Below are 23,944 nucleotides of genomic sequence, written 5' to 3' on the forward strand. Positions count from 1 at the left end.
CTGATTACTTCAAGTAGGTCCTTGGTGTCCATTGCCAGATGAACTGAAGAGTGCTAAACATTTGTAAGTTAAGGGGCATGTAAATATCAGTTTGTTTAAATATGTTATACAGCCCCAAATGGGCATAATTCATAATTGTCTCATTCTTAGTACAGTTTTGGGGAAACAAGCAATATTGATGTATATCATTTTTAAGATTTTATTCATTTATTCATGACACAGAGAGAGAGGCAGAGACACAGGCAGAGGGAGAAGCAGGCTGCATCCAGGGAGCCTGACATGGGACTCGATCCCGGGACTCTAGGATCACAACCTGAGCCAAAGCAGATGCTCAACCATTGAGCCACTCCGCTGCTCCTGTATATCATTTCTCAACAATGATTTGACCTATATATATTGAGCTGTTCCCGGAGTAGCCAAAATACCAGTAATGTACAGATAAGATGTGGAAGTTACTCCTTAAATTTGCTTAGTCTACTCTAAAATAGATTATGTAAATGCAGACAAGTGTTTTTTATAAATATTCTCTAGGAGAAACTTCGCTGTACTATCAAAAAGCAAAAATAGCAAACTCTGCTGGTGGCTAATATGCAGGAAGAAATCATAAATAATTTTTCTCTCAGTATAGTGAGTTTATCAATTTACTTTATAGATACTCTGATAAAACCTATTACTACACTAAAACAGTTCTCTAATTTCTTTACAGAATATGTATTTGGGAGCTGGTGTTTATGCACTTTTCAGCTTTTAAGAAAATAAAATGGGGGCACCTGGGTGTCTCAGTTAAGCATCCAATTCTTGGTTTTGGCTCAGGTCATGATTTCAGCGTCCTGACATGAACCCCACCTTCGGCTCTACTTTCACTGCAAGTCTGCTTGAAATTCTCTGCATCTCCCTCTCCATCTAACCCTCCCCCTGCTCATTCTCTCTCTCTCTCCCTCTAAATAAATAAATAAAATCTCTTTTTAAAAAAATTAAAGTAAATGCATAGTATTTTCTGCACATGTATACAGATCCTCACTTACTACTTCCTTAAATATTTTTATTTTTATTTTTATTTTTTATTTGTTTATTTTTTAGAGAGAAAGACTGCATGAGCATGTGGGGGGGAAGAGCAGAGGGAAAGGGAGAGAGAGAATCTTAAGCAGGCTCCACGCTCAGTGCAGAGCCCAACACAGAGCTGGATCTCATAATCCTGAGATCGTGACCTGAGCCAAAATCAAGAGTTAATCACCTAACTGACTGAACCACCCGGATGCCCTCCTTAAATATTTTTAAAGGCACAATGGAAAGCTTTAACTTGAAGTTAACTGTCTCAATTGCTCTTTCTTTGCATTCAAGTAGAATGGCAAGGGTGAAAAGAAAGCTCAGTTATGTGTAGTAATTTATGTGAATTACTGGATATTGTAAGGAAGAATTGTAAGGGTACCCAATTTAGACTTGGAAAATCAAATAATGATTGGGGAAACCAGGGAAGGCCTCTCTGCGAAAGTGACATTTAAACTGAGGTAAACAAATTGGTTTTGTTTTTAAGGTTTTATTTATGTATTTAGCAGAGAGAAAAAGCACAAACAGGGAGAGTGGGAGAAAGAGAAGCAGACTCCCCACAGAGCAGGGAGCCTGATCATTACCTGAGCTGAAGGCAGACACTTAATGACTGAGCCTACCCAGGTGCCCCTAGAATTTGGTTTAATGAAGAACAAGAATGTGGGGTTGGGAGATGTATTCCAAGGAGAAAATTAGGAGTGTCACTCTGAAGCATTTTAGTCAAAGGCATAGTCTTAATTTTTCTTTTCAGTAATTAGAGCACCCAGGTTAATGCAGCATATATATTTTTCTCTACTTGGCTAAAACAGAAAGAGAATTAATAGCATAATACTAGACACAAAGCTTGTGACTATTTCCAATAAAAAGTTTTCCCTAATGCTTTTAAGGATTAAGGAAACATTAATTAGCTTATCTGTGAATATAATACATAGTTTTTTGGAGATAATATTTTTCCTGATTGTAAAGACATTTTATTCTAGAAAATTTTGAAAATACAGAAAGCAATGAAGAAAATATAAGTCATTCATATTCCTGCTACCCAGAGACAACCACTGAGAAGATAATGCTGCTTTATTCCTATATCTACATATGTAGCAGCATTTTTGTAATTGAAGATTTATAGTTATACATACAACTTTGTAGTATTTTTTTTCACCTGATAATATCATGGATCTTTTCCAGGGCTATTAAATTTTCCATAACATGATTTTAATAGCTATGCATAAATAATAACAACTTGGCTACTTACTGTGTGCTGGCCACTGGTTTAAGACTTTTTTAACTTGTATCCACAGAACCATTCTGTAGGGCTATTGTCTGTTTTGTAAAGGAAAAAATTTTAAAACTTGCCCAAGGTCATAAGCTAATAAAGGGTAGAGGTACATAGCTTCTCAATACAGTAATTAATTTACATAAAACCCTATTTTTAGACCTCCAGGTTGTTTCTGGTATAATTTTTGGCTATTTGAAAAAATAGTCATGATTCTGTGGGTTGGCAATCTAGGTTGGGCTCTGCTGGGCCAGCTCACCCCTGTTCCACATGATGTTGACTAGACTCACATGTCTGGGCCCTTAGCTGGACTGGCTGGACCTTTCTCTCCACCTGGACTCTCATCTTTAAGTGGGCTAACTCAGGTTGTCCTTGTGACAATGGATTCCAAGAAGCAAGAGTGGAAGATGCAAGGCCTCTCGAGGTTTAGACTCCACTCTTAAACAGTAGCACATCCATCACATTCCATTGGTCAGAGCAAGTTACAAGGCCAGCCCAGATTCAAAGTGTGGATTCCTAAATCCTACCTCCTGATAAACGGAGCTAGGACATATTTGAGGCCAGTTGCAGTCCACTATACTCATCATTTAGTTCTCTGAAAGGTTCTATGTGATTAGAATGTGTAAGTTGCTTAATACTAGTAGGAAGAAATGGCCTGGTATAAATAATTCCCCTAACCATAGATGGGCATAGGCCAAGATGCTTGTTACCTTAACTTTGAGAACTAGCCTCATTCTAAGGAGCCTATCCCCATACCTTCAGAGTTGGTGAAAAAATGTAACCTTCCTACATGAATATGACCCCTCGTGTATAGGTTGTAGACATTTATACCTCTCTGCACTAAAAAGGCAAAGACATTTTAAACTAGAGAGCCTCAGTAATCAGGGCAGGAAAGAAGTGCTTATGGTATCCTGATACAAGTGTGTAAAACAATGTAATGTACTGAGGCTAATTTAGGGTAACTAGAGCCTGATAGAGCCTTATATCAGATGCATCTGAGAAGTATGTTTTAGAAAAAGTGACTGTACAATGAAGATAACCAAATGGCAGTAATAACCAGAATGAATATAGGGATAATCTATGGGGAAGTTTTTTCAAAATGAAAAAAGATGTAACTACAAGATAAATATGCTCATAAATAAAAATGCATAGTCTGAATAAATAGGTGAAAGGTGAAGCAGATGGGGAGGTTGGATATGAGGGCTGGCTAAGTGCTCTGAAGGAGCTGTTTGAATAATTGATATGAGGGTAAAAGATAATTGAAAAGGAGAAACGTGATTTAGGGTTACTCTAACAAGCATAATTTAACTAATAATGATGGAAAGATTATGAGTACATCCATTTATTACCCAATCAAATGATAATAATGTTGTAGCCACTCAGACTTTACTCTCCAAAATGCTAATGCTGGTGTTATTTTTTACTCCAGTCGTATCTGTCGTGGTGTATACATGCTGTTTTGGAATTTAAGTATAAAGGTAGGTTTTATGTAAGACTTGTTCTCAATTGGAGAACATGAGGCATTCACTTGCAAATGATAGAATGGAATGGACTTCTTATTTAACTTTAAATATTTCAAAGGCTAAGTTTATAATCATAGCATAGAAAGTATAAATGATGAGTTAGACATATAATATATGAAATATCGGTACTTTACCTGATTTACATAGTCTTACCTTGATAAATCAGCAGTTTATCTGGTATTCATTATATCATACTACGTAACCAAGGAACCCCACTGGGCACACACGATCAATGTGTGATGCCATTATAAACTTTTTTTTTATTATTTTATTTATTTATTCATGAGAGACACAGAGAGAGAGAGAGAGGCAGAGAAACAGGCTCCATGCAAGGAACCCAGCGTGGGACTCGATCCCCAGTCTCTAGGATCACGCCCTAGGCCGAAGGCGGCACTAAACTGCTGAGCCACTGGGGCGGCCCCCGTTATAAACATTTTAATAGAATTTACTCATGATAATCCAATGACTCAAAAATCAATTTATTATTTTTACCATTAGTCAATTTTGTGTGACATAATTCAAAAGAATTTATAATGTTTGTTATTCAGAAAGATTTATGAAGAATAGCTTCATGATGTCACATGATGATATCATGATGTTTTGAGTATAACTTTAAAATATACATTTAACACTGCATTAAGTAGTGAGTGTATTCTTAGGTTGACAAGAATGTCAGCAAAGCAGATGAAGAAAAAAGGTCTGTTGCATTAATTAGCATCCTATTGAAATATGGGTTTGATTTTTATATTGTTGGATTTATTTAATGGTTTCTTTATTAATCCAATTAAAATCTGTATATAAACCACTTCATAAACAAAACTAATACACCTAACAAATAAAGCATAAAGTCCATGTGTTAATTTTCTGAGAAGCCCTATCACACTTTCTACACCGAAATTATCGCTCAGAGATTATGAGATCAGGGACAGATTTAGAGTGAAAAATCTTTCGTATATTTTGTCAACATTCATACTCATTCTCTTCTGTTGACTTCATTTAAAACCCCTCTTTCATTTTAGATGTATGGATTGCTAAAAAAAGAAATCTTTATAAGCCTCCATGACAAAAATCAGAATATAGAACTATGTTGACTAATTAGAATAGCAGTTTTCATGAAGCACTTACACACCTACTGCAGGCCAGGCACTAGTGGAACCAGGAACAAAAGAAGGACCTAGAGAGATGTCCCTGCTGTAAGACAGTTTATATTCCCACGGGGGAGAGACAGCCAATAAACAAACAAATAAGTGATAAGAAACAAATGGATGACGAGAAATATCAGTGACTTACTTAACAAAGTCTGAGAGATTACCTGTGGTTTATAGTGTAGTCCCTTGGAGGAGGTGACATCTAATTTGAATTCCGAATAGTAAGAGGAAGCCAATGCAGAGAAGTAAATCAAGGCATTAAATTCAATTCACCAAAAGCCAATTCTCAGACTAATTTACATATTGAAAGGAAGTAAGAAAACCAAAATGTTGGTGGACGGCAGCCCAGGTGGCTCAGTGGTTTAGTGCTGCCTCCAGCTCAGGGCGAGATCCTAGAGACCCAGGATTGAGTCCCATGTCGGGCTCCCTGCATGGAGCCTGCTTCTCCCTCTGACTGTGTCTGTGCCTCTCTCTCTCTCTCTGTGTCTCTCATGAATAAATAAATAAAATCTTAAAAAAAAAAAAAAAGTTGGTAGAATTGTGGTAGATCTCCTCAGGACATGCACACACACCACTTTTTGAATTTTATTATTGTTGCTGCCAGAATTATTTATGAAATAAATTTAAATTCTGTCCTAAGTGTAAGATCTATCCCTGGTCCTGAGTGTTAGTAAGATGGAGATACATTTCATATCACAATATCTTTTCTGTTTTAACTTCTATTAGGCTTAAACCAAGCCGTATAAACAAGGTGGGTCATAATGGAATCTCCAGGGAAAAATCTTATAGATACATAGTTTCTTATGTTATATAAAGAAAAGAGGGAAAACTATTGTTTTTACAATATAAACTATAAAAATGAAGCCTGACTTAATCTTGTTTGATGGGTCTATCTAAGTAATAAGGTTATCAGAATCTTAGAGCCAAAGAGAAGATTTTAATATTTAGCAGAAGAGGATATACGTGGGTTTCTAAAGTTTGAGAATTATGGCCTGAAATGCTTTCCCAAAACTACCTTTTTGTCACTTTAAGAAATTTATCAAGGATCCTAAAATTATGCAATTCTGTTTTAGCAAATAATTCTCAGTAAATTAACAAAATGGCTATTGATTTATGTACAGATATATTTATCTCAGATTTATTTGTAGTTGTGAAAATTCAGGAAAAGGTCTATGTTCACAAAAGGGAAGTAAATAAATTACATATATATGTTTATCCTCAAGAATTCTATCCAGCAATTAAAAATCATATTTTGGAAAAAAGGATTTAATGCCATAGGAAAAGGCTCAGCATGAAAATAAAGTATAAAGTGGTAATAATTAAATATTTAAAGGAGAAAGATGTGTTTATAACATGGAAAGAACTTGGAATCAGCACAGCTTTGGAGAACAATTTGGCAGTGTCTGAAAAGTTGAGAATGTGCAGACCCCACAACCTAACATTAATATGATTGATATATCAATAGATGAATAGTTCTCTACTCACATGATACAATACCATTCAGATGGTAAAAATTAACAAATTGGATCTATATTTCTGCAACAGAGACATATCTGTGTATCTCAACTGAGCTAGCTCTTAAACAGTGTTGAGGGCAGCCCGGGTGCCTCAGCAGTTTAGTGCCTCCTTCCGCCCAGGGCGTGATCCTGGAGACCCAGGATAGAGTCCCACGTCGGACTCCCTGCATGGAGCCTGCTTCTCCCTCTGCCTGTGTCTGTGTCTCTCATGAATAAATAAATAAAATCTTAAAAAAAAAAAAAACTGTTGAATTTTAAAAATCAAGTTGCAGATTAATACATATGTGAAATTGTGTTTATATAAAAATTTTAAAACACATATAACAATGCCAAATATTGTTTACATATACACGTAGTAAATAAACGTATAAAAAAGCATGCTTCCCCGTAGCCTGGAAGAATGAGGAGCAGATTCATGAGGGTGGTTGCCTTTAAGGTAAGAGTGAAGGAAATAGGACTAAAGAGAGATGGGGTGGGGAGAGAGATAGTATTTAATTCTATCTGTAATAGTGCTTTATTTTTAAAAATAAGCAAAACTGACAAAATGCTTACATTGTGAATTTGGAGTGGCAGTGTATTGTTTATGATAAATTCTTTTTTTAAAGTGTGCTTTTAAAGCCTTCTAAAAACAATGATCGAAAGAAAGTACATTCAAATTTGCAGTGGTTATTATTTCAGCAGTGAGATTACATTTCAATTTTAATTTTCAACCTTCAGACATCTCTGAATTTTCCAAATTCAAAAAAATGAATGTTGAGAAAATCAGGGCCATTACAGATAAATAAATGATAACTGGGTAGTTACTGGACCTCTGCTCTGTGAGGAGTCCCTTAGGCTCTTGGAGTCGCGCTCCTTCTAGAAGGCTGAAGTATCAGCAAAGGAAGGATGAGCCTCCCAGGGCCAAAAGGGAGTAGAGGGCTGGCCGCCTGCATGTGGAGATACAGAAGGGCCACGTCCTGTCCTGGGCAGGGAGGCAGGGGCGTCATTCCCCCCGGGGGTCTCACCTTGAGCATGCGTCAGAATCACCTGGAGGGCTTCCTAAAGAACTGAGCAGCCCCCCAGAGTTTCTAATTCGTTAAATCTAGTGCCAGCCTGTGCATTTGTATTTCTGACAAGTTCCCGGGCATTATTGACAATAATGATGTTTGTCCCAGGACCGTGCTCTGAGAACTGCTGGTCTAAGCAAAACCCAGCCATCAGATATTTGTATTTTTCATTGCTGAAATATGAGAGAGACATTTGGCAGGAATCAATCCAGTGTTATTATCTGGCAGATCCACAAATTTACTTAATGGAGTGAGCCAGCCGGTCTCACAGGGAAGTTGGAGTCACATGCAGTCACATGCAGGAGAAAGAAAGAGAGAGGGGGAGGAAGGAGGGAGAGAGGGAGGGAGGGAGAGAAAGGAAAACAAGAAAGAAAATAGCCATAGAGGCGCCTGGCTGGGCTCAGCTGGTTAAGCATCTGCCTTCAGCTCAAGTCATGATCTCAGGGTCCTGGGATCGAGCCCTGCGTCCAGCTCTCCCGCTTCTCCCTCTGCCTGCCGCTCCACCCGCTTGTGCGCTCTCTCTCTCTCTCTCTCTCTCTCTGTCAAACAAATGAATAAAATTTAAGAAAAGAGAAGAAAATAGGCATCCAATGAGCAGAGAGCTCAACAGTAGGGAGATTGAGAGCCGGTCCAATCTAAAGATCACAGACTACCGAACAGATTTTATTGGGAAAAGCAAGGTAATAAAATGAGCATGAAAAAAGACTTAAAAAAAACAAACAGGGCAGCCTGGGTGGCTCAGTGGTGTAGTGCCGCCTTCATCCTGGGTCGTGATCCTGGGGTCCTGGGATCAAGTCCCACGTCAGGCTCCCTGTATGGAGCCTGTTTCTCCCTCTGCCTGTGGCTCTGCCTCTCTGTCTCTCTCTGTGTCTCTCATGAATAATAAATAAAATCTTTAAAAACAAACAAAAAAACACAGGTTCAATCATCAGGGTCTCTTACTATTTGGCAAAACTGGGAATCCAGGATGACACAAAATTAATGTGTCTTTCCCATCATTAACCAGCGAGGGGAAGGCCGCTGAGGGACTGACCCCTTTCTTGCTCCCTCCAGCCTTTCTCATCTTTGCTCCCCCTTTTCTTTGTACTCGTCCACACTGAACAGCTCTTCGGTGCCAAACATGACACCGGGCCGTGGACAGAGAAGTGACCCCCGTCTCTGGACTGCCGCAGCATGGTACCCCATGCGCAGTAGCTGCCGACTGGTTAAAAGTGCAGTGAATGAGAGACAAGTGGGTCATTTTTGTGAGGAGCGTAGACTCAGTGGAGTGGCCCCCGCGATGTTAAGCTTGAGACATCACTGGGAATGCTATTACTGGGTACTTTTCCCTGTACCTCACATTTTTTCCCAACAGATTTTGCCACTTTCCCATTGCCTGTTGATGTTTACAACACCCATGCCCGTGGCCTGTGACTTTCAGCCAAATGAGTATATGCTTCATTACAGCACCTTCGATCTGTCTCCGAGCCCGGGCTGCAAATAGAGCACTTGCCTGAATACATGATGCCTTTTAGTTTGAGGCATTCTCTTGATTCCTCAATGAAGACAGCCCCAAAAATGTTTGGAGCTACCTTAAATGATGCGGGGTTTTAGGAACGCGGATAAAGTAGTTATGTCTTTATTTACACGATTTAATTTGTTAAGTTATGCATACATATTTTAAACCTCTAAAATATAAATCTTTTAAATTTTTTAAAAACAGTTTTAATATTTTCATGACTCTTAAGCCTTTTAACAGTTTTCCAGAGCATATCACCTTCACCTTCAGTTAAGTTGCCTGAGTGCGGCATTTTTAAAAAATCTGTGATGGTGCTGTCACAGGACAGTTTTATCCCAAGCCACGTGTCTCCCTCATATAACAGTAGAATGATTTTTTTCATTCATCCCTTAGTATAGTTTCATGGGCCCACAAAATAATTACACACTACATATTAAATTGATGATAGAAAGGCTTATGTACCACAAGAAGTAACACTAGCCACTGTTACATTCTCCGTTAGGATTAAGTACTAAATCTTTTCAAATTTTATTTGCCACCTTTTTTTCTTAGCAATTCCATTAAGATGACCTCTTTCAAGCTTTCCACACTAGCACTGATTGCTTGTTGTCTCAAGCCAGTATATTTTCCCCCAAGCAGGACCTTGTGACTTAATAAAGGAAGTAAGAAAAAAAAATAAAATAAAATAAATAAAAAATAAAGGAAGTAAGAGAGTACCCCATAATAGATGGGAATTTGTAAATCTTAACTATAAAGCAACTCCCACTCTTCTATTCAAGAACAGTGGGGGAAATTTCTTGTATCTGGAAATGTACTGTATATTTTCTTTTAATTTTTTCTTAAAAAAAAAGAAGCTTTTTCTCCTTTAGGCCAATATGATGATTAGAAAAGAAAATCATAAGCATATGTACAATTAAAGAGTGATAAAATGTAATTGGGTTAGCACAAAACTTTCCAATTATCAGAACATGAGGTGATAGATACATTTTTAATGTAGGGAGGCCTTGTGTGTGCATGTGTGTGTGTGTTTGTGTATTTGTGAAATGCTATGATTATGCACCTATCTCTAATTAGAGAGTTGCATGTGGTGAAGAGCAAGCAAATTGGTTTAACTAGAGTGAGTAGATCAAGTTGGAAGAAGAAAACAAGACGAATTTGACATGTGATTTTGACTGCAGAGGACATCAAAGTGGCTTGGTGCACTTAGCAGTTTAATCTATTTTTAAAACTGTGCACTTCTCAGTTTTTCAATATTAAATATACAGTTTACACATTTACATATGTTTCAGGCTGCATTATTGGAATTTTGAAGACATGAAAACATCAGATGAACCAACCTGCAACATCTTGGATTCAGATTGGAAGATGAAGAGAAAGTTTAAAGAATGTGGCCTCTAAAGGCGGGTAGTACCTGGAAATATTAACCGACTCACACTGTAAAAATGAGACCGGTCTCTAGACAATAGAGGTTATTTTAGTCTGACATCAAGGTTCAAGACAAAATGTTGAACTAAAAACTTTACACTCTTCCCCTCCCCCAATCCAGGCAGGTACCAGCATTGGCGAATATGATTTTCCTTAGTCAGAAGCACTCATTTTTACCCATGTAGACCATCCTTAGGAATTAAATATTGTTTATTTAATGTAGATTATAATGGGAAACTGATTTTTTCCACAATGGCAGATTTCAAGGACTTGGTTCCAAACTGAGCCGAAGCTTCCCAATGCATTTTGTACAGTCTGGGAAAAACTGTGCTGCATTGGCCATTTTTGAAGGCCATCATGCCCTGTAATATAAGGATATCATCTTATTGCTGATATCTTTGGAGAGTCCCAAGCAGACACAGAAAATGAATGGAGGCAAGGACTGTGACGGAGGGGACAAAGATGGAGGTCTTCCAGCTATACAAGTTCCTGTGGGTTGGCAGCGGCGTGTGGATCAAAATGGAGTGCTTTATGTCAGGTGAGCCTTATTATTACCTGTGGTCTCCTCCAAGTTCGCAATCCCGAAATTAAGAAGGTAGAGTCTGTTCCTTTGAGGGAGCAAAATACCATCACTGACAGCACCTCACATAAATTTGAATAAATGACCTTCGTGCTGGAAATATTTGAGTGTTTTATGCTGTCCTGTTTTGCAATGTAAATTGCCTAAGGTTACAAGAGAGAATTTTTTATGCATTACTTGTGTTTATATAAGGTGTCATTCTGTTTATCTCTGTAACGAGGATAAAGAAAAATATGAAGTTTTCTAAAAGAAACATATAAGCATCATTACCACATTCACAGGAGAAAGTAAAATCCTAGAAATAGACCTGATATCTCTGGACAATATTATTCTGTCCGTCTAGTGCTTCAGCTGACTTTTCTGATGTAAAGTTGAGTGTTTTTATCTGTAGGCAGTTTTAGTCATGAGTCTTCTTAATTCCTGATATTAACTAAAAATAATTTCCCTGTTTTTTCTGTGCAGTTTTTATTCTGTTGCATATAATAGTAAAAAAGAAAAAGTCATGTTGGAGATGGCTCTTCATCTCACAAGTAAAAATCATACAAATAAAATGCAAATGTCTGATCTTTTAAATTTTGGTGACATATATCTTGTGTCCAAGTTGAATGGAATAACTGAACCGTTAGCAAGTTTCAAGGGTTTTTTTTTTTAACTGACATACAATATTGTATTAGTTTTATTACTACAGCTTAGTGATTCGATATTTATATGCATTATGAAATGGTCACCTCAGTAAGTCCAGTTACCCTCTATCATCATACAGATTATTACAATATTATTGACTATCCCCTGTGCTGTACATTACATCTCTGTGTCTTACCTATTTTATAACTGGAAGATCATACCTCTTAATCCCCTTCATGTCTTTTGTCCATCCCTCTACCCATCTCCCCTCTGTCAACCACCAGTTTGTTTTCTGTATCTATGAGTCTGTTTCTATTTTGTTTATTCACTTACTTTGTTCTTTAGATTCCACATATAAGTGAAGTTATGCAGTATTTGTCTTTCTCTGACATATTTCGCTTACTATCCTCTTCATTCATCCACCTTGTCACAAAGGGCAAGGTTTCATCTTTTTTTTATCACTAATTTTCCAGCGTGGGTGCACTGAGGGATGTGTGTCCCACATCTCCTTTGTCAATTCATCTATCTGTAAACATCTAGGGTGCTTCCGTATCTTGGCTATTGCAAATAATGCTGATGAACATAGAAGTGCAAATCTCTTTTTGAATTAGTGTTTTCATTTTCTTTGGTTAAATATCTAGAAGTGGAATTACTGGGTCATATGGTATTTCTATTTTTAATTTTTTGAGGAAGATCCATACTGTTTTTCAAACTTGCTGCTCCGGTTTACATTCATACCAGCAGTGCACAGGGTTCCTTTTTCTCCACATCCTGACCAGCATTTGTTATTTCTTATCTTTTTAATGACAGCCATTCTGACACTTGTGAGGAGATATTTTGTTGGGCTTTTGATTTGCATTTCCTTAATGGTTAGCGATGTTGAGCATGTTTTAATGTGCATGTTGGCCACCTGTATATCTTTGGGAAAATGTCTGTTCAGGTCATCTGCACATTTTTTAATCTGTTTTTTTTTTGACATTAAGTTGTATGAGTTCTTACATATTTTGGACGTTAACCCCTTATTGGGTATACCTTTTGTGAATATCTTCTCTTATTCAGTAAGTTGCCTTTTTTTATTTGTTGATGGTTTCCTTCACTGTGTACAAAGCTTTTTAGTTTAATACAGTCCCATTTGTTTAGTTTTGCTATCCTTGCCTGAGGTGACAGATCCAAAAAAATATTGCTTAAGACTGATGTCAAAGAGCTTGCTTACTGCTTAAACTTGCTTACTCTCTTCTAAGAGTCTTATGGTTTTAGATCCTACCTTCAAGTCTTCAGTTTTGAGCTTATTTTGGTGTATGGTGTAAGAAAGTGATCCCGTTTTGCTATTTTGCATGTAGCTATCCAGTTTTCCTAGCAACACTTATTGAAGAGATTGTCTTTTCCCCCATTGTACACTCTTACCTACTTTGTTGTATATTAATTGACCCTATAACCATGGGTTTATTTCTGGACTCTCTAAATTCTGTTATATTGATCTGTGTGTCTGCTTTTGTGCTAATGATAATACCATAGTGTTTTGATTACAATAGCTTTGTAGTAAGTTTGAAATGAGGATTATGATTACCTCCAGCTTTATTCTTCTTTCTCAAGATTGATTTGGCTATTCAGGGTCTTTTCTCCTTTTTCATTGATATTTTATTTATTTGGGTGCTCTCTTCTTTTTTTCTTGATGAATCTAGCTAAATGTTCATCAATTTTGTTTATGTTTTCAAAGAACCAGTGCTTAGTTTCCTTAATCTTTTCAATTTTTTAAGTTTTAATCTTTATTTCACTTATTTAAACTCTAATATTTATTTCCTCTTTCTACTAACTTTGGGTTTTGTTTGTTCTTTTTCTAGTTCCTTTAGGTGTGGGGTTAAAATCCTTATTTGAGATTTTTCTTGTTTCTTGAAGCAGAACAGTATCACTTTAAACGTCCCTCTTAACACTGCTTTTGATTACATCCCATAAATTTTAGGATGTTGTATTTATCTGTCTCAAAATATTTTTTGATTTCTTCATTGTTGTTCAGTAGCATGATGTTTGGTCTCCATGTGTTTGTGTTTTTTCAATTTGTCTTCTTGTAATTGATTTTACATTTGTTTCATACGTGTAATTGGAAAAGATACTTGATATAATTTCAATTTCTTAAATTTATTGAGACTTCTGCAGCCTGACATGATGTATCCTGGAGGATGCTCCATGTGCACTTGATGGAATGTTCTGTATATATCTAATAAGTCCTCTGGTCCAGTGGGTAGTTTAAGGCCAATGTTTCCTTATTGATTTTCTGACTGGATGATCTATCCATTGATGTAAGTAGAGTGTTAAGTTCCCTACTATTATACTATTGCTGTCAGTTTCTCCCTTTCTGTCTCTTACTATTTGCTTTATGTATTTAGGTGCTACTGTGTTGGGCACATAAATATTTACACGTGTTATATCTTCTTGTTAAATTGATCCCTTTGTCATTTTGTAATTTCCTTTTTTTTATCTATTGTTACAGCCTTTGTTTTAAGTCTGTTTTGTTTGATATAAGTATCTCTGCCCCAGCTTTGTTTATGTTTCCATTTCTATAGAGTATCTTTTCTCAGCCCTTCAGTTTCAGTCTCTTTGTGTGTCTTTAGATCTGAAGTCTCTTATATAGGCAGCATATAGATGGGTTCTGTTTTTGTTTTTTATCCATTTGGCCTGTGTCTTTTGATTCGAACATTTAGTCCATTTACACTTAAAGTAATTATTGATAAGTGTGTGCTTATTGCCATTTTATTGTTTCATGGTTATTTTTGTAGTTCTACTCTTCTCCTTTCTTCTCTTGCTATCTTTCTTTGTAACTTGATGATGTTCTTTAGTTTTATGTTTGGATTCCTTTCCCTTTTTTTTTTTTTTTTTTGCATATCTATTTTAGGTTTTTGGGTTTTGGTTACCATGAGGTTCATATTAGAATAGTCAATACATATCACAATCTATTTTAAGTTGGTGGTCGCTTAAGTTTGAAAGCATTCCAAAAGCATTATGTTTTTCCTTTCCTCTATCCACATTTTATGTTTTACATCTTTTTATTTTGTGTATCCTTTATTACAGATATCATTGACTTTACTACTTTTGTCTTTTAACCTTCATCCTAGCTTTATAAGTGGTTGATTCACGACCTTTCCTATATGTTTTCCTTTACCAGTAAGATTTTTTTTCTTTCATATATTTTCTTATTTCTAGTCATGGCTTTTTCTTTTCCACCTAAAGTAGTCCCTTTAATATTTCTTGTAAAGCCAGTTTAGTTGTGATGAACTCCTCTAGCTTTTGCTCCTTTAGGAAACTCTATCTCCCCTTCAATTCTGATTGATAACTTTGCCAGGTAAATATCCTTGGTTGTAAGCGTCTTTTTTTTTTTTTTTTTAGCACTTTGAATTTATCATGCCACTCTTTTCTGACCTACAAAGTTTCTGCTGAAAAATCAGCTGATAGTCTTATAGGAATTCCCTTATATGTAACTAATTGCTTTTCTTTTTTTTTTTTTTTTTTTAAGGATTCTTTCTTTATCTTTAATTTTTGACATTTTAATCATAATGTGTCTGGATATAGATCTGTAGGTACATGTTGTTTGGGATTCTTTGTGCTTCCTGAATGTGAACGTCTCTCCTTCCCCAGGTCAAAGACATTTTCAACTATAATTTTTTCAAATAAGTTTTCCAATGCTTTCTCTCTTTCTTCTATTTATACAACCCCTAAATATAATGTGAATGTTAGTCTGCTTAATGTTGCTTCAGGGATTCGGGACTTTTTTCTTTTCTTTTCTTTCCTTTTGTTTCAGGAATTTCTTAAACTGTTCTCTTTTTTATTATTTTTTTTTCTCTTTTGTCATTCACTTTAGGCTATTTCCATTACCCTGTCTTCCAGGGTATTGGAATATTGCTGATACGTTTTTCTGTATCATCTAATCTGCTATTTATTCCTTCTAGTGTATTGTTCAGTTCTGTTATGGTAATCTTCATCTCTGATTGGTACTTTCTTATATTGTCTGTCCCTTTGTTGAAGTTCTGTGTTGTTCATCCATTGTTCTCACGAGTTCAGTAAGTATGTTTATGACCATAACTTTGACATCTTTATCAGACAGATTGTTTCTCTGTTTGTGTAGTTCTTTTTTTGAGGTTTTGTCTTGTTCTTTTGAACATAATCCTCTCTCTTTTCATTTTGCCTACCTCTCTGTGTTTGTTTCTATGTATTGGGCAGTTCAGCTACCTCTCCTGATCCTGAAGGAGTAGCTTGTATAAGAGATGTCCCATGGGGCCCAGAAGTGCAATCCTCTGCTATAGAGGTATCCCTTGTGTGGGCAATGTATACCCTCCTGTTATAGTGGGGTAGCAATTACTGTGGGTGTACTGCTGGGTAGGGTTGGCCCCTGGCCTGGCTGGTTGTGTGGCCCTAGGGTAATTGCTACAGGCATGCTGGTGGGCAAGATTAGTGTCCTATTAGCTGCAAGGCCTGGCAGATGTGCCAGGTTTTGTAAAACTCTCAGCAGAGCACACTCCTTTGCATTAGTGTTCTAGGAAGAGGATACCAAAATGGTGCCCACCAGTGCCTGGATCAGCATGGCAGATTGAGGTAGCAGAAATGACTGTCACCAGTGTCTTAGTCCTTGGGGAGAGGCCCTGCTACCTTCTGCCTCTCCAGCAGGCTCTCCAAGATTGGTAAGTAGGTATCTTTCACTGTGGTCTATGCACTTTTCAATATAGTGTTTTTGCTCTGGTTTCTGGGTCAAGTGAGTCTATGCATGAGCCCTTTGAGAACAGGGGTTTTTTTCCCCCTATAATTATACAATTTATTTGGATATATTCTCTATTGGTTTTCATAGCCAGCTATTTGGGGGGCTTGTCCCTCCTCTGTAAGATCTAAGGATTGGATTTGCCTGATGTAGAGCTTAAATCTCTTGTTTTTTTAGGGAAGAGGCCCATACCTTTGAGATATTCCTGACTGTGGAACTTCATTCCTGGGGTGTGGTTTTTTTTTCCTTACTGAGACTGCATCTCTGCCTCTTCCACCCATCTCTGTGCTGCCCCTGCTGTGGACGCTCTCTGTTCATGGTTTCTAGGTCTTTAAGGGACAGTATTCCATGTGTAGTTTAGACTTATTGTGACCATGGAAGGAGTTGAGCTCAGGACCTTCCAACCTATAATCTTGAACCCTTAACCAAGTTTTAGTCTTATTATTAAACAAATGGCATCTAAGAGACTTATTTTGTAGTTTATCTGGAAGTATATGAAAGGGTATGATAGCATAAACCTTTCTTTGTGATGTAATATAAAAACAGACTTAGGACTTTTTAAAAGATATCACATTGCATCATTAAATTAATGCTATTTCTTTCAGTGTGGTTATTTGTATCCCAGCTTCAGTGGAATTCTCTACTTGTACAAAGATGTATTTATATAAATGAGTTATTTTCTATTACATAAATACAAATGATTTCATACCTTAACAACTTAGAAGTCAGTTCAGAATCTATCTCAGTTTTGTTTGCTTTGTGTAATTTGTCTCTTGAGGTAAACTTAATTACCTATTGAAATTCTTTTGTACATAAGTATTTTATTTCTGTAATAGTAAAGATATGCTCTATATTAATTGGAATGAAAGGATAAGAAAGCAGAGAATGTGGTGCTCATCCAGTAGATAAGATGAACAAGGACACATAACTTTTTCAAAGTGTTTTTATTGCCAATGCTGTTAAAAATAACTGCTAAAAATACTTTGTTGTAAATATAGGAAGATATCACTATTACTGTTTATATTTATGATTATTCAAGCCCATAAAGAGCAAATATATATTCAGCTTAAAGCACAAATGACTTTAAAATCTTAATAATTTAATTTTTTACTTAATCTTTATCCCAGTGAAAGACATATCAGCTTTTTAGATTGCGGAGAGCTAGGTTAAACCAAGTTAAGTATAAGAATCTGTCATTTATCTTGGCCATTCATGATTTTCCAAGTGTACAAGGACTTCATTTTCTGTTTGTGTGAGTGCTCCAAATCCAGATCTATACACTAAGAATTATTACAGAAACAAACTTTGCTAAATAAGGTAAAGCACCATCAAATAAATTTAGTCAGCTTGCTTTTTATTTGTTTGTATATATAACTGGTTAAATTACGACTTAAACATATATAGGAGGCTAGCCCTCCTTCTGTAGCTCCCTTTTCAGTGTACAGTTTGCTTGTAATATTTAGGTTAGTCTCCAGCTGCTCCTGCCTCAGGGCGGCATTGAAGCTGCACAGGAAATTTCCCACCTGCTTTCAATCTTTTGAGCTTTATCTATGCCGTAAGACTTGTAACTACTTTTTACATTAATTATTACTCCCAAAAGTTAATTAAAGAGCTCCAACTGAAGGAAAGAACTCAACTGACTGATTGAGAGGAAATGTTTTTTAAAGTGTCTAAAGTAGAGTACTCTAATAGAATTCAGGAATTTTTGTCTTCAGGTTTAATTTTACAATTACATTCTTCTAAGATTTAGTCCATACACTTTCTTTAACTGTAAAATGCTAGGCAGTTTCTTTTCACAAAATTCATGAAGTCTTCATATGACAACTGATTGGTAATCTTGTTTTATCAAAATTACCAGACCTTTAAAATCATCTGGTTGCCCTACCACTGGGGTGGAACTCAAGTCTGTAATATAGGAATTATTATTTTTTGCATATCATCTGAAAAAAAAAACTGTTAGTCTAAATGAATAATTGAGTCAACAATGTTGAGGATTTTTTTTTTAATTTTTATTTATTTATAATAGTCACAGAGAGAGAGAGAGAGGCAGAGACATAGGCAGAGGGAGAAACAGGCTCCATGCACCGGGAGCCCGATGTGGGATTCGATCCCGGGTCTCCAGGATCACGCCCTGGGCCAAAGGCAGGCACTAAACCACTGCGCCACCCAGGGATCCCAGTGTTGAGGATTTTAATTGAGATTTTCTACATTCATAAGTCATTTATATGATTGTCCCTAAATAAAATGTGAATTGCATTTTAAAGTTGGTTTATTTATAGATAGAAAATTGTTACCTGTGTTTTTACATAGACTGTCTGCCCACAGTAGAAAAATGCTTTGTTTACAAAAAGGATAATATTATTTCTGGATAAATTTAATCAGAAAGCTAAAATAAAGGTTTTAGTAAATAGTCATAAATAAAAGATATTCTTGAATGAAAAATATATAATAATTTTCAAAGCATAACATGGATTTAAGTTGTAAAATGAGCATATTAATAATGAAAGTCCTAAAGCGTAAATTGTCCGTTTTAAATAACACCCCTTGTAAATAAAAATCAAAGACTTATTCTGTCATTAGAATTAGTACCTATTCTGAAGACTTAAACTTGGTCAGTATGCATATATTATACTGACTTTTGTGAACCACAGGGTAGAAACACTGAAACCACTACCACAATTACAAACTAGAAGACGTGCAAGGCACTTTTCTGCCGTGTAAAACCCTATTTTCTTAAGGATTCCCCATCCTTTGTCAGTTCTGCATGCTCTTCTTCCTCGCCAGTATGGTTTGGTTCCTCAGTATTATTTGATTGGGCCACTTAACCGATCTTCAAAGAAACACATGTATTGAGGAAAAAAGAGAAATCTGTTTTTATATTGGGGCAATTTGGTTCTAGACTCCAAGATTAAAGGAAACTTGCAGACTTAGGGACTTTCTGGTTTGACTTCCAACATGTTCCTAAATTTTAGTATTTCCTCAAACAGCTTTAAAGGTAGAGCTTCTAGTTTAAAATAATGATTGCTTTCATGTAGTTTTCTTTTCCTTTCTTGCCTGCTTCTGTACTTTCTTAAGAATAGCACTTTTCTCATCCGTAATCCACTCTTGGTTTTCAAAACACATTTATTTAATTTTCTATGAAAAATCTTTATTTTTCTGAGAAATATTTTGGTTAAAAGAAAGAGCAATAGTGTTAAAGGCTATAATTTAGTAGATAACATAATATTGACAAAGCAAATGTTTTTCCTTAGTAGGAAAATGTTATCTTGTGAAGGACAGTAAGACTATAAATTATGCCTTTTTTCATATAATATGTGTAGTCAGAATTATTTCCTGATGTTTTTTTAAACTATTTTTACAGTCCCAGTGGGTCTTTGTTATCTTGCTTGGAGCAGGTTAAAACATACCTGCTTACTGACGGAACATGCAAGTGTGGCTTGGAATGTCCTCTTATTCTTCCCAAGGTAACCATTTCACAATAGATCTGTTGGCAGTTTTGTATTTTTTTAGGTGTTTCATATATTTGCTTTTCTCATTTGGCATTTCATTTTTATATTACTTCTCCCCAATCATATGTGCATTTTAAAGCCTTTATCTAATTAGGTATCTTTTGCATGTGTTCTGGAATGCTTAAAAATTGTAGAAAATGTTCAACTCCCAGCAATTTTCAAAGGTGACAAATCTATATTCATATTAAATACTTCATCAAAATCTTTTCGGCACCTTTTTATTTGAGCTATACCCATGCTATTTAGTAGTGCATTTTCCCCCTACTGTAACTGCTCAATTTGCAATATTATTTTTTTGCACTGGTATTGATAAATCTGCCACAAATATTTCTAAAATCACAAAGCTGAACCCTCCGAGCCAAAAGTAAAACAGTTTTAGTCCTTTACAAGGTAAAAAATAGTTATTTTAAATGATAAAATATTATTTAGAAAAGAATAGAAATGGGTCATTGTTCTTTGAATATCTATTATGTGCTAATTTTAGAACTAAAGATTAATAAATAATTTTTCCTTTTATTTATGTCACCTCATTCACCCCCCCAAAAAAGCATTTAAGTATATATGCAATAGATAATAAGATTTTTAAAAAATAGAGTAATAGACTTTTTAAATCCATGGAAAGGTAAAATTAATACAGTAGTAAAATAAAGCCAAAGAAAAAGTTAGCAGGTAAAAATGTCAGCTTTTAGGGATTTTTAACTGTACTTTTGTTTTTGTACTGATATAACATCAGAAAGTATCTAAAATTGGAAACATCAGACATTATGCCTTTCCATATCTTTATCTTGGTTGTCTTATTTCCACTACTTACTTTGTCACTAAAAACCAAGAGTTCGGCAGAAGTATTTGTTATACTTATATATAAAGTTGTTTTCTTAAATTTAAAAACCTCAGACAGTTTTATTCAAATTTATGGCTTAATCTATGCAAAACTTTTCTTTTAACAAGAGGATTTTTTTTAATTTACTGTTTTTATAGACATATTCTAAACAGAGAATTCTTTTTTCAGGTGTTTAATTTTGATCCTGGAGCTGCTGTGAAACAGAGAACTGCAGAAGATGTTAAAGCAGATGAAGATGTCACAAAGCTATGCATACATAAAAGAAAAATCATTGCCGTGGCCACACTTCACAAAAGCATGGAAGCCCCACATCCTTCTCTGGTGCTCACCAGTCCCGGGGGAGGAACAAGTATGTAATATAGTGAAAGGTTTAGAAATTTGCCTCCCCAACTTCTCTCCTACAGGAGTCCCTGGAAATCACTTTGCCAAACATTTTCTGAGTCCCCTTTTGAAACATGCAGAATGCTTTTTAAGTTATATATGTCTTATCTTTTTTTTTCTTTTTTTTTCTTTTTTTTTTTTTCTTTTTTTTACAAATAGATCAGTCTGGAAAATTCCTATGAAGTTGTCTTCCCAGATTTCCTGAATCATTGAGTTAACTCAGCCGAATAAATACCAATTAACACATAACAAATGCTATGCAAGTTCCCAGAGCTGAACTAACAAAGGAGAAAGTGCCATTGGTTTTTAGGAAACAAAGTAACCTTTTTCCTAGAGCTGGTTTGGATGCGTGATATCAAGTCCTCAAGCAGAACCAGCAGTATTGCCAGAGCTAGCAGTGTTATTCTCTCAGTCACTCAATAGCTATTTCTTGAGCACCTACTAAGAGAAATCACCTTGTCAGGAACTTTTCATACCTCCAACACACACACACAGACACACACGCACACACACACGCTTTTATTTTCTAAAAATTTCAAAGCTGCAGAAAAATTACATAAACAGTTCAAGAGCACCCAAGTACCCTTCACTTAAATTCAACAATTAACATTTTGTGGCAGAGGTTGCAAATATTATGACAACTCATCCCAAAATATTTCCGCACATATGGGTGTTTGCCTATATAAACCGCAATCTAATTATCACATTCAAAAACTTTAGCACTTATTATCCAATATGCAGTATATATAATTAGAATGTAATTGTCCTGATAAATTCCAGTTGTCCTAATAATTTCTTAGATTTTTTTAAACCATGGATGCAATCAAAGATTGTACAACTGTACTAAATTGTTAGACTTCCTTAATCTACACCAATTTCCCAGTCTTTTAAAATCTGGTTTTGGAGAGCCCAGTTCAGTTTTATAGATGTTCCTCAATTTGGATTTGCCTGATTGTTTCCTCATATTTACTTATACTCAGGTTAAATACAATTTGGTAGAATATTGCATAGGTGGTGATGTTTTGTTTTGTTTAAGATTTTATTTATTTATTCATGTGAGAGACACAGGCAGAGGGAGAAGCAGGCTCCCTGCAGGGAGCCCGATGCGGGACTCAATCCCAGGACCCTGGGGTCACAACCTGAGCCAAAGGCAGACGCTCAACCACTAAGCCACCCAGGTGCCCCTGCATAGGTGATATTATGTCCTTATTAGGAGGCACATAATGTCAATTTATCCTATATTGAAGACATTAAGCTTGAGTGCTTGGTTAAAGTTATATACTTATCCAATTTCTCCATCGTTATGGTAACTTTTCCCATTATAACTCATATTTAATTTGTGGAATTATACTTTGAGACTCGGGAACTTCTTTTTATATGAGCTAGGATGTGAATTCCCTCCAAAATATTACAATCAACCTAACACTTGAGTAATAATTCGAGATAACATGTGGCTGAGCACCAAAGCATTTGTTTATGAAGGATAAATGATATCATTCTGCAGAGTTCTGAAAAATAGGAACAATGAATATAACTTGTAGTGATCAGAGAAGGCTTTCTGGTCAACCCCAGATTTCAACCAGCCCTGGAAAATGGTAAGATTTGGACATATGAGGGAAATAAGAAGATTCTTATTCAGTATTCATTATGTATAAGTATAACATAATTAAGAGATGATGTGGACACTAATCTGACTTGAGTAGAAGGTTAAATTTGTGTAGGTAAGTGGAGGCCAAATTATTGACAGCTTTAGATAGAGTAGTTGTGACAGCATATAGATAATTAAAGAGTCACACTTAGAACTCCTATAAAGAACAAGAAGGGACAAATTTGAAGAGAGCTACTCTTCAGTAACTCTAACCTTTGAACTCTAACAAGAATGATCAGGAAAAAATTGCTCCACAAAGGTATATAAGAAAAAAAATTCAGGGAATTTTTCTTGGTTTTTTTTTTTGTTTTTGTATTTCTTTTTGTTTTTGGTTTTTTTTTATGAGCTACATTTTTTTTAGGTTAAGAGATACAGCAAAAACTTAAAGATATATTTAACTGTTATAAATTATTTGGAATTTACCATTATCTTGCCACCTTGATTAGCTACATTTTTATTTTGCATATTACCTTGCATATGTCTACCGCCATTCTCATATCACAGTATATCAATTTTACCTCTTTCTACAAAGTCTGCCTTGCCCCTGTTTTTTAATTACCCTAGCAGAATCTTGATCTAGGTCCTTTATCACACCCTATACATACAGGCTTCATTATTGAAATTAAAGGTAAATCTTTAACCAGCATAGGCATAAAAGGTACATCTCACCCCCTTTTAAAATGATATGATTTATTGGATTAACTGCTACTCTTTTACTAGCTTCAGACATAGCATTTATCTTACTTTCCCAATATTAAACTGTATTATAGGGTTGGGATTTAAATAAAAGTTAAGAAGACTCATGTAGTAATTTTCACTCCTCTTTAGTTTACATACATGAGGATATATTTAGTTTCTGTCTGTTCTTTTGAAAGGTCTACTTGAGTGTACACGTAAGCACTTGAGTGCCCAGCATTTCCACTTGCCAACTCTTGTAATACTTTAGCTCCTAAACATAACATAACATTGGCATGACTTTTGTTTGTTTATTCAGTATTCCTGCCATTTTAAAGATGGTGACTACTTTTCCCCAGGTATGAAAGAAATCCTTTCTAAGCCATAGCTGTTTTCTAAATTCTGTGGAATATAAGAATGCCAGTATCTATACTTTCAATCATTGAACTATAGATAATTATATAAATA

General features: G+C 35.7%; 1 protein-coding gene across 24 annotated transcripts in view; it reads left to right on the forward strand.

Annotated features, from left to right (window-relative positions):
• Window positions 1-23,944, forward strand: part of MBD5 (methyl-CpG binding domain protein 5) — a 435,430-nt gene that overhangs the window by 361,578 nt on the left and 49,908 nt on the right. For 21 of the 24 annotated variants that reach the window (XM_077861625.1, XM_077861616.1, XM_077861617.1 and 18 more), the window contains 3 exons: window positions 10,339-11,012; window positions 19,784-19,886; window positions 20,941-21,121. In XM_077861625.1, coding sequence (XP_077717751.1) covers window positions 10,900-11,012; window positions 19,784-19,886; window positions 20,941-21,121 — 397 coding nt within the window. In that variant the 5' untranslated portion in view covers window positions 10,339-10,899. Of the gene's footprint in view, window positions 1-10,338; window positions 11,013-16,217; window positions 16,349-19,783; window positions 19,887-20,940; window positions 21,122-23,944 lie in introns of those variants that run through there. The other 3 variants (XM_077861624.1, XM_077861634.1, XM_077861637.1) reach the window with 2 other exon arrangements.

Source organism: Canis aureus, chromosome 20 (genome assembly GCF_053574225.1).
Source record: "Canis aureus isolate CA01 chromosome 20, VMU_Caureus_v.1.0, whole genome shotgun sequence".
Taxonomy (NCBI): Eukaryota; Metazoa; Chordata; class Mammalia; order Carnivora; family Canidae; genus Canis; species Canis aureus.